This window comes from Sabethes cyaneus, chromosome 1, assembly GCF_943734655.1.
Source record: "Sabethes cyaneus chromosome 1, idSabCyanKW18_F2, whole genome shotgun sequence".
Lineage (NCBI taxonomy): Eukaryota > Metazoa > Arthropoda > Insecta > Diptera > Culicidae > Sabethes > Sabethes cyaneus.
This window is the reverse complement of record NC_071353.1, coordinates 98,653,895-98,664,461: the sequence shown is the minus strand read 5'-3', so window position 1 is coordinate 98,664,461 and position 10,567 is coordinate 98,653,895. Positions and strand designations below refer to the sequence as shown.

Sequence of the window (10,567 nt, the reverse complement as noted above, 5' to 3'; positions counted from 1 at the left end):
ACTAATTTTCCATATAAAATGCTCGAAATCTCAGAACTAGTGTAGATGTGTTAGTGCAAAGTGTATATGACAGCTCGCATTGTCATATACCTGGTATATATCAATTTACTTTGGCATTGAATGGAAATGTACAAGCGCATCTAAAATCGTTCTGGAGCTACGTTAAAGACCGTCAATCTACAAAAGGGATACCGGAAAACATGCGTTACCAGGGAATCGATGCGGCCACGCTACTCTCCTGTGTTCAAGTGGAGACCTTTAGCTTGGATGTGTTCTCTGTGCTAATATTTACTAAATAATACCACTAAATGTCTTCTTCTTCCACACCTATTTAAATCTCATTGGGTTGTGATGTGTCTTACAGCTGTCACTGTCATTCATGGACAATCTGGATCTGCCACTGCCACATAACATTTTGGTGAATTTATTAAATAGAATGTTATCATAAAGTTGGTCAATTTTACTTGTTTACTTATTTTTTTTATTACCAGCACAGGCCGTAGATTATGAATAATATGGCTGAAACGCCTAGTGAAATTGGCAGTACTCCTCATGGCCTGCGTTTGGACGAAATCCCAGCTTCAAACGTGAGTCAATCCAAACCATTAGATATATTTAATCTTATAATCTTTATTCAATAAAAAAAGGTGCGTTCCAGCTTGGCAGAACTGGAGGCACAAGCATCTCAAGTTCTTAACCGTTTAGAATATGTAAAAGTTGCTTTAGAAGAGCAACAGCAGCAATTATCGGCGAACCACGGCTCCCTGCAACCGGATAAAAAAACAACTGATGAGGTGCTGACTAGTTTGGAGACATTGATTTCTCATTTCGATGTCGAAGATGAGCCAGAATTTATACTTCCACCATTGGATGATTTTTCGCAGTTAGCAGTAATTACTCATTCAATAAGTGCCTATCTCTCGGCATTAGATAAGCAACATTTAAGTCGCGTTGTTTCTAAAGTGATAGCAGATACTAATCGATGGCTAAGTCATATTTTTCGATTCATGGATTCCAACTCTAGTTACCATCGTGACAACGCAGAGTGCATTCTTCATGCTGTTAGAATGGCAATAGCTAGCCGTCTACCGGAAACAGAAAATCGCTTGGTTCAGCTGCAGAGTACTACGCTGTACGTTTCGGCGTCTGGGTCATTGTTTGCGTTACAAAACGCTTGCCGATTTCTGGGTCTTCCAGTTGGCAATATTCGTGTTATTCCATGCAATTCGATGCTAGAAGCACGCGGAGCTATGGATACTATGGAATTGCAGAAAATACTGTCAGCCGATGTGGAAGCCGGAAAAATTCCCTTATTTCTTATTGCCGACTTGGGTTCTTCTGTTTGTGGAGATGTCGACAATTTAGCTGCAATAAGAAACATTTGTGCGATAAACAATATTTGGCTGCATTGTCAAGGTCATTGTTTGGCAGCTTTGGCCGTCACACGGGGTACACTTGCAGGGGTAAGTACTCTAACTTAACTTCTGAAATCTTACTTCTTATTATTAAACTGAGATTCGATTATTAGTACCGATTTGAAAACAGCAATTAGAGAATAATTTTTTTGCGTTTTGCGTAATTTTGTGCTTGCATTTCGAGTAGAACCATGGTAATTTTTAGTCGGTTGTAAAAGATCGATCTATATTACTATTACTATAAAATTACTATATTACTATTTGTCCAGTAATAAACGATAATTCTATATAAGTAAAAAAATACGAATTCATTGACTTTTTTAAATATATCCCTTCAAGATAAAAGCCATCCCGGATTCAATAACTTTGAATTTGGGAACCTGGTTGGGTATCACTGGAATACCATGTGTGCTGATGTACCGCCAAGTATCAGTAAATATTTTTACACTCTTCGATGTCGATCCTATTTTATCCAACCGTTTAACCGCTCTTGGGTTGTGGACCGTCATACAAGTCATGGGGGTGGACTCCATCAGTGAAAGGATTTACATGGCTTTTGATACGTGTCGACAGTTGTACGAAATGTTGAAAAACGTTGAGGGCCTTAGGATATTAGTAAGTATAGTTATCAAATATGGAGGATTTTACCTAATTATATTTTTTACAGAGCAAAGCACCCCGCCAGGAAGCTGGGAAATCTTACCGAGCTCTTTTAAATAACCCAGTATATTATTCCGTATGTTCACCTCCGTTGCATATTTCAATCCTTGATTTATAAATTCTTTTTTCTCAGGTGCTATTCGAAGCCGCTATTCCTGTTGTTGTATTTCAGTTTGATGGCAGTTATACGAACAATGACACAGCAGAAAAGGCTGACTCGGTATTATCTCCGCCAATTATGTCTGTGCATGCTCTTAATGAAGGCACTTCAACCCATAGTCTTGTTAACGCTGAATCAGATTCTAAAAAGGCAAACCATACAATTGATAGAGCTATTGAAAAAGTGTCCAACTCCTCGTACTATGATCGTTTAAATGGGTGGCTTGGTCAAATTTTGTTGCGCGACTGTGCCCAACTGAATTTAGAAATCGTAAACCATCCAACATTCGGTACTTGCATACGTTACTCTCCATTTTCCGCTGGATACGGGGAAATGTTACCAGCGAACGAAGTTATCGACAATGTAGCGCAATTTATCGAAGCACAAATAGAAATCCTGATGGCTACCGTTAGGCACAAAAGTCGCTTCAATGAACTCGTCGTGGAAAGCCCAGTATTGCGCTTGATTGAGTTAAATGATTGGGCTGGTCTAGGAAGTGTACATTATGTTCCCGAAGGTTGGGAAACATTACTGACGGATCAGGCAAAAACAGAACTTAACAGGCTAAATTCAGCATTAGTAGACATGTTAAAGGCTCATGATAATGCATTCTCGCTGGGCGAGGCTAGTGATGGACTGATTTGTGTTAGGTAAGTATTACAGCAATATTTTTCAACACGCGCATTTGTTTATTTGATTGTACCTCCGCGGCAAAGCTTAATTTGAAAAAATTATGTATGAGACACTCTTAGAACTAGTTACCTTCTAAAATATTGCTAAATTATCAGATAAATGCACCTGACAAGGCACCATATTAGTGTGCGGCGATTTTTACCAACCTGGCATAAATTGGGATCGGATGTAACTCGAAATGTATCTACTACACAGCTGCTTTGTGCTAGTGCGGCTTTGATAGATGGTATAAGTTTTTTGTTTCTATCTCAAATGAATACGCAACGCAACTATCGGGCGATTATTAGATTTGGTTTTCTACACTTCTGGATTCTCGTTCTCGGACAATAGTTGCGTCGCACTACTGCTTCCTATACCGACATGCCTCATCCGCCGCTCATAATATCGCTGCCATTCAGGCTTCATTCTCGGTTTTTTGCTCAGTAGATGCTCATTTGACTACAGCGCCTCAACTAAACAGAATTCGAAAAAGTATCGTAAAGGGCGATTGTAGAGCTAATTATTATCTACATTATTGTTGAAGGAAGCCTCTCAGTTGGTTTCAAGGTATGACGCTGGCCTAATAAGCCAGTCGTCGTTTGTTCGAATCTCGACTGGGAGAGGCCATTAGAGTCAATAAGATCGTAGCAACTGGCCCTGCAATTGACCTGCACTCTAACAGCTGGCTGCGAAGTCTGTCGTATAAAAACAGAAGGGTAAGCTTCGATAACGTAATGTAGCACATAGGCTTTGCTTTGCTTTATTGTTGAAGAAAGTATAGTTCTATCTTTTGTATTTACGGCGCTATGGGGCTGCTACCCCATTGGTAACAAAAAGAGTGCTCATTTGGCTACCAACGGGATAGCAATCGCATAGAGCCGTAAATACAAAAGATAAAACCATACTTTCTTCAATAATAATGTAGATAATAATAAGCTCTACAATCGCCCTTTACACTACTTTTTCGAATTCTGTTTAGTTGAAGCGCTATAGTCAATTGAGCATCTACTGAGCAAAAAACCGAGAATGAAGCCTGCTGCAATTCACCATTCTTTTGCGCACGATTTTTAATGAGTATTTCGAACAAAGTAAATTCCCTAATATTGGAAAGCAGTCATTTACGTTCCCAGTATACAAAACAGGTGACCGTCAAAACTTAAGGGGCTGTCGCGGAACTACGAGCCTTTCTGCTACGTCAAAACTGTTTGAGATAATCGTGAGTGGAGTGATTTTGTCCCGCACTAAGAACTGTATATCTACAGCGCAGCATGGTTTTATGCATGGTCATTCCGTTTGCACGAACTTAATGGAATTGATTTCATTTTACATTTCGAAAACGGAGAACAAGAAGCAAGTTGATGTAATATAGACGGATTTGAAAGCTGCTTTTAATAGAATTGATTTTGCCATATTGTTGCGTAAACCTGCTTTGCCTATGGAACCAGGATTCTTGTATGAGTATCCAAAAGGCGAATCCCCAGGATACCTATAACTCGGTAAAGGAATCTGCTTTACTATGAAATATGTCAAGATTCTGAAATAGGAATCCAGTATGTGTTAGTAAGGGTAAGCTCGTACTTGCGCGGAAAAGTATTGTGTGTGAAGCTTGGTGCCTGTATTTTTTCACAGCTTACGAACAGTACCACAAGGTAGCAATATAGGCCCGATACTCTTATAGCTGTTTTTCAACGATGTCACCATGTCACCTTCCTGTTGGGTACTGGCTACAGACTTGTATATGCTGACAACCTGAAACTGTTTTTGGCTGTTGAAAAATGTATGATTGTCGCCGCCTACAAGCGTTGCCCGATGTATTTGTTAAATGGTGTAAACAAGGGCCCAATTCTCACAGTCACCTCACCTCACCTAAGGGCTCCCCGTTTGATTTGTACAGTTACCTAGGTGAGCGGGGTCACCTAGGTGACTGTGAGAATCGCAAATTGTCACCACGCCTGAAAAATTTAGGTGAGGTGACTGTGAGAATATGGCCCGAGAGCTGCCTTATCGGATTAATGGAATTGAATTGCGCAGAATCGATCATTGACTGACTTAATGAGAGAGTAAATGTGTTTTTTTGTGAAAAATGAACTTTGGATGAACAGGAAAAAATGATATGCAAACTGTCAAAAAAAATTGACTGTCCAGGTGTGATGTATTTTCACCTCACATTTATTTTTTTCTCGTGTGAACTTATCACTGCGACCAAAACTAGATCTATTGTGATATCGTCCGGGTGTTTGTTATAACCTGTGCACTGCATATGCTTACTCTACTCACCTCGCTCCACATGACAATGCTGGCCTCAATTATAGCCATCCCTGGCGCAGCTAATCAGTGTATTTAACTATAAGAGTCATAATAAGAGACAAGCCAACAAATTATCCGTGACATAAATATTGCGCCTCCGGCCGTCTTCTACGACTACGCCCATGCTGATTTTGGGGATATTCTAAATGTTTTAGGCAGCATCAACTGGAGCACAGTTTTAGATAATGACGATATAAACACTGCTGCCACAACCTTCTCCAATATCCTGAACTACGTTATCGATCGTCACGTTCCCAAAAGAACTGCTCCCGCTCAGTACCAGATACCCTGGCTAAACACTATGTTGCGACGTCTCAAATCCGAAAGGAAAGCGGCTCTAAAGAAATTTACGAGGCACAGGACCCTAGCCCTCCGCAACCACTACCTGTCGATTAATATAAGATACAAACGCCTGAGTCGTTCCTGCTTTCGAAACTACCTGAGAAATGTCGAGCGAAGATTGAAGCGTAACCCCAAATCCTTTTGGAAATATGTCAACGAGCAACGGAAAGATGACGGTCTACCCTCGGTTATGTTCCTGGGTGATAAAACGGCAAGCAACTCTCAGCAAATTTCTGAACTGTTCTCGATGAAATTCTCCAGTGTATTTACTGATGCAAGTTTGACGATTGCAGAGATATCCACAGCGACCGAGTGTGTTCCTTTCCTGGGTCATTCATTGAACAACCTCACCATCGACGAAGTGATGGTTACATCGGCCGCCGCGAAGTTGAAACTTTCTCGGGCCGTTGGACCGGACGGTATACCACCTGTGTTCCTGAAAAAATGCATCCACGCTATCGCTGCTCCAATGAGTCATCTTTTCAGCTTATCCGTTAACTCAGGTGTCTTTCCCTCAGCATGGAAATCGGCCTACATGTTCCCTGTGCATAAAAAGGGAAATAGGAAAAACGTAGATAACTATCGAGGAATCTCTGCTCTAAACTCAATTTCGAAACTGTTTGAGCTCGCCCTGTTTGAACCAGTATTTGCATTTTTCAAACCGTACATCTCTGATAACCAACATGGATTTATGCCCAAGCGCTCCACGACTACCAATCTCTTGACTCTCACATCCTACGTGATAAATAGTTTCGATGCTCGGTCGCAAACAGATGTCATTTACACTGATCTTTCCGCGGCTTTCGACAAATTGAACCACCAAATCGCTATTGCTAAATTGGATAAGCTTGGCATAGGTGGTCCGTTGCTGCGTTGGTTCCGTTCATACTTATCCGATCGCCACTTAAAGGTGAACATTGAGGGCAGTCTCTCTAGATCGTTCACTGCTCATTCTGGAATACCACAAGGCAGCCATCTTGGTCCTTTAATATTCCTAATCTACTTTAATGACGTCAACTACCTGCTTAAAGGTCCGCGACTCTTGTTTGCTGACGACCTCAAGTTATACTCAAAAGTTGAAAATCTATCCGACGCCGCTGTCCTTCAGGAGGAACTATCGACCTTTGATAAATGGTGTGTCGACAACCGAATGCTGCTTAACCCCAACAAGTGTGAAGTCATCACATTTTCCAGAAAGCTGAGCCCGTTCGCTTTTGACTACAAGCTGTCAAATACGCCATTACGTCGTGAAAACTGCGTCAAGGATCTGGGGATACTGCTCGACTCTAAACTTACATTCAAACAGCACATCGCGTACATCGTGGACAAAGCCTGCAGAAACCTCGGATTCATTATGCGCATCGGCAAGAACTTCAACGATGTTTACTGCTTGAAAGCTCTTTATTGTGCATTAGTCCGCTCCAACCTTGAATACTGTGCTCCAGTTTGGAGCCCATACTATCAAAATGGAGTTAGCCGAATCGAGTCAGTGCAGCGGAGATTCATTCGTTTTGCTCTTCGGAAACTTCCGTGGAATAACCCTTTCCAGCTGCCAAGCTACGAACAACGCTGTAAGCTCATCGACCTAGACCCCCTTCATGTTCGTCGCGATGTAAATAGAGCAACAATTGTTTCCGATTTATTGACCTCACGGGTGGATTGCCCGTATATATTGCAAAACCTTGATATTCACGTCCGGAGTCGTACATTACGCAATAGCCACTTTTTACACGTGCCGAATCGACGGACTAACTACAGCAGCTTCAGTACGATTACCGGTCTCCAACGCCATTTTAACCGCTTTTACACCAGCTTCGAATTTGACGTCAGCCGTAACGTGCTGAAAAATCGCTTTTTTTCAATAGCGCGTAGTTTTTAGGTTAAATTATCATTTGGGCCACAAGGCCTGTTGATGTACAAATAAATAAACAAACAAATTTTGTTACTGTCAATAGACTTCATCGGGATAATATAGAATTCAGCATAAAGAAAGGCTGATGAATAAACCCATGTTAAAGTCACTTGATGCTACTATATATAGAGGGTGTTACTTTTGCATCTTTTCGGATATATATGACACTAGCTGACCCGACAAACTTCGTATTGCCACAAGTTAAAATGTGTTGTACATAAATCGTGAATCTGTCACAATCTTGAGTTTAGCCAGTTTCTGAGGAGCTCAATCTTAGATAACTCATTTTGGCAGTTACGTCACTATGAAGGCATGGGTAGTTTAATTTACAAATTTTCAATTTTTCCTCACAGTATAGTAGAAAACAATATCCCCGTTACTTAGCCAGATAAAATAAAGCGGATAGCACTTAAATGTTCGCCGTGATTGTATAACATTTCGCTGAATACCATTTCGCGAAAACCCTTATAACATTTCACGGAAAACTTTTTTGTGGAAAGTACCATTTCGATCCTCGGGGTGATACTCTCCCAACCTCATACTGATACTCTTCTGACCCAACCCCAACCGAAGGAAAGTAATAGAGGTCACTATACCTAGGAAAACAAATAAACCTAGACAGAGGTGATTTCTGCGGGGGGCTGCAGATAGTTTTTGGTGGTCTTGTTATTGTCTGTTATGTTTTATGGAAGAGTCTAAAATTTCTCGAGTTCGATTAATTTTTGAGTTATGCAAAAATTTCTGTCATGTTTGTATGAGAGTCCTTATTCCCCTACCACAGCGGTTAGGGGTCTTAAACCATCATAAAAAATCCTGCTTACAAAATCCCCCACATGTAAAATTTGGTTCTATTTGCTTGATTAGTTCTCCAGTTATGAGGGAGTTTGTATTTAATTTGTATGGGAGCCCCCCTCTTATAGGGGGTAGGGGTCATAATTCCCCTCCTAAAGAGGGGAGGGGTCTCAATTCACCGTAGAAAAAAATTGTCACTAAAACACACGCATGCCAAATTTGGTTCCATTTGATTGATTAGTTCTCGAGTTATGAGAAAATTTGTATTTCATTTGTATAAGAGCCCCTCCCCTCCTAAAGTAGGGAGGAGTCCTAATTCACCATAAAAAATTCTTGTCTCTAAAAACCTTCATGTGCCGAATTTGGTTCCATTCGCTTGATTAATTCTGGAGTTATGAAGAAATTTGTATTTCATTTGTATGGGAGCCCTCCCCCCTCCTAAGATGGGGAGGGGTCCAAATTCACCATAAAAAATTCAAATCTCTCAAAATACCCACATGCCAAATTTTGTTCCATTTGCTTGATTAGTACTCGAGTTATGCAGAAATTTGTGTTTCATTTGTATGGAAGCCCCGCCTTTTAGTGGTGGGAGGGTAGTACTGCTCTAATCTGTTATTAAAAATATTATTCCAGGTTTGGCATGGTTACTAGTGAGACCGATGTAGAAGAGTTGTTGGACTTAGTAATTCAAACTGGTCAAAAGATACAAGAGAATTCAAAAATTCTTGACACCATGTCAGAGATACTGAAGAAGGGCATTGAAGCAGCGACGCATGATTTGCAACGAGAAGCTGAAGAAAAACTTTGGCAAGACGGCATACTACGGCAGGTCCCTTTGGTAGGACGAGTTGTAAATTGGTGGTCACCTCCAGCGAAAGAAACGGGAGTTAAGGGAAGAAGTCTAAACTTGACCCAGGGAGTCGTTGAAAGCACAGAAAATATTTACAAGTAAAAAAGGCCCATCGAATAGATAAAGGGATTGGTTTCATTACTTAGTTTTATTTTTTAAGGTATCACATGCAAATGACAGCCAGGCATCATCAGCTACCAGGAAATAAAAACCCACCAACGCCTCTGGTGCAAACTCCGATTAGCGCTGATAGTAAAAGTTTACATTCACGTAGCGCAAGCTCTAGTAGCCAACAGTCCAATATTTTAGCATCTCAACAGCCTTCGCAGCAGCAGCAGCAGCAGCAACAACAACAACAATATAGTAGTCAGCCTAGTACGGAAAATGCGACAACTTGAAGACGTTGAGAGCTACTTGAATGCAACGGTAAGATATTGTCATAATAAAAAAAACTTGTATTTTTACCAAAGGCATTAAAATCCAGTTTCGAAGAAAATCGGATTTATTCCATTGCGATATGCTAGAGCATGCCGTCGATGCAAAAATATCTGTCAAGATACAAAGATTCATTTTAGAATAGAAAACTGTGAAGTGCATTGTTTCTTAAGTTATAAAATCCAATAAATCTATTATGTTTATTTATTATACAAAGCAAATCGTTGTTATTGAAATAATCAAATCAATGTGTTTTTTACGGAGCAAATACGATGTGTTCGTTTGTACATGATTAACCTCAAGTTTGTTCCAAGTTAATACGTTAGCAAAATTAAACTGAAGGCGCATCTTAAGTGAAGCTTTCAAAAATGGGGTTAACCTATAACATAAAAAGCCTATAATACACCAAACCCTTCGAATGTTCACCCGAAAACACTCTGCCATATAGGAAAATACACCAAAAGATGTCCATATAAATTTTTCTCCATTTTAAGATAAGCACGAAAGTAGTTTATTTACATCCTAATATCCTTTTCTGTAATTTAGACGGAGTTTGTTCGCAAAGTTTTCCAAAAATATCAAACCTGAACTGACCCATATTGATATCATTACATTATAAACACCTTTATTACAAGTTGAGGTAACCGGCAGACAATATTACTTGATAAATACAACATTTTCCTTATTTCAGGTATCAAAACAGGAAAATGTTTTCCTATCCTATCCTATTTCAATCCCTGGAGGTTCTATATGATTCTTTTTATTTGTTCTATTGCAAAGTTATCATCACAAATGAGTTGTTTTTTCACAAACAGTGTATACATGAATTTAAGGAACTACCATCATCATTACTTACTACATTACTGCGGTATGTTAAAGCACAGGTGTTCTTTTGACGTAGGACTACGTCTTACGTCAAGGTTTGGTTGGATAGGGTGTCATTCCAGAGAAAAACTTTTTCAAAACGTGGTCAGGCGTTGAACGATAATAGCTTAGCGGTGTCCCGATCGTTTTTAAATATT

At 40.0% G+C, this 10,567-nt stretch overlaps 1 protein-coding gene across 3 annotated transcripts; it reads left to right on the top strand.

Moving 5' to 3' along the window:
• Positions 1-383: 383 nt before the first annotated feature.
• On the top strand, positions 384-9,726 carry LOC128734129 (pyridoxal-dependent decarboxylase domain-containing protein 1). 3 transcript variants are annotated; one of them, XM_053828176.1, is made up of 8 exons: positions 384-418; positions 497-587; positions 659-1,463; positions 1,755-2,030; positions 2,083-2,151; positions 2,209-2,885; positions 8,894-9,208; positions 9,271-9,726. In XM_053828176.1, exons 2-8 carry the CDS (start codon positions 553-555, stop codon positions 9,506-9,508), a joined length of 2,415 nt encoding a protein of 804 aa, XP_053684151.1. In that variant the 5' UTR covers positions 384-418; positions 497-552; the 3' UTR covers positions 9,509-9,726. The 3 variants fall into 3 exon arrangements, with proteins under 3 accessions (XP_053684151.1, XP_053684134.1, XP_053684143.1); XM_053828159.1 differs by having other exon boundaries at positions 400-418; positions 648-1,463; XM_053828168.1 differs by lacking the exon at positions 384-418 and having other exon boundaries at positions 429-587; positions 648-1,463; positions 9,271-9,536; positions 9,595-9,726.
• Positions 9,727-10,567: the final 841 nt, after the last annotated feature.

Excerpts from the sequence above, each read along its gene's own strand:
- LOC128734129 (XM_053828159.1), top strand. The coding sequence starts at position 507 with ATGAATAATATGGCTGAAACGCCTAGTGAAATTGGCAGTACTCCTCAT. Across the intron at positions 2,152-2,208 it reads ATAACCCAGTATATTATTCC|GTGCTATTCGAAGCCGCTAT; the intron begins GTATGTTCACCT and ends CTTTTTTCTCAG. Across the intron at positions 2,886-8,893 it reads GATGGACTGATTTGTGTTAG|GTTTGGCATGGTTACTAGTG; the intron begins GTAAGTATTACA and ends ATATTATTCCAG.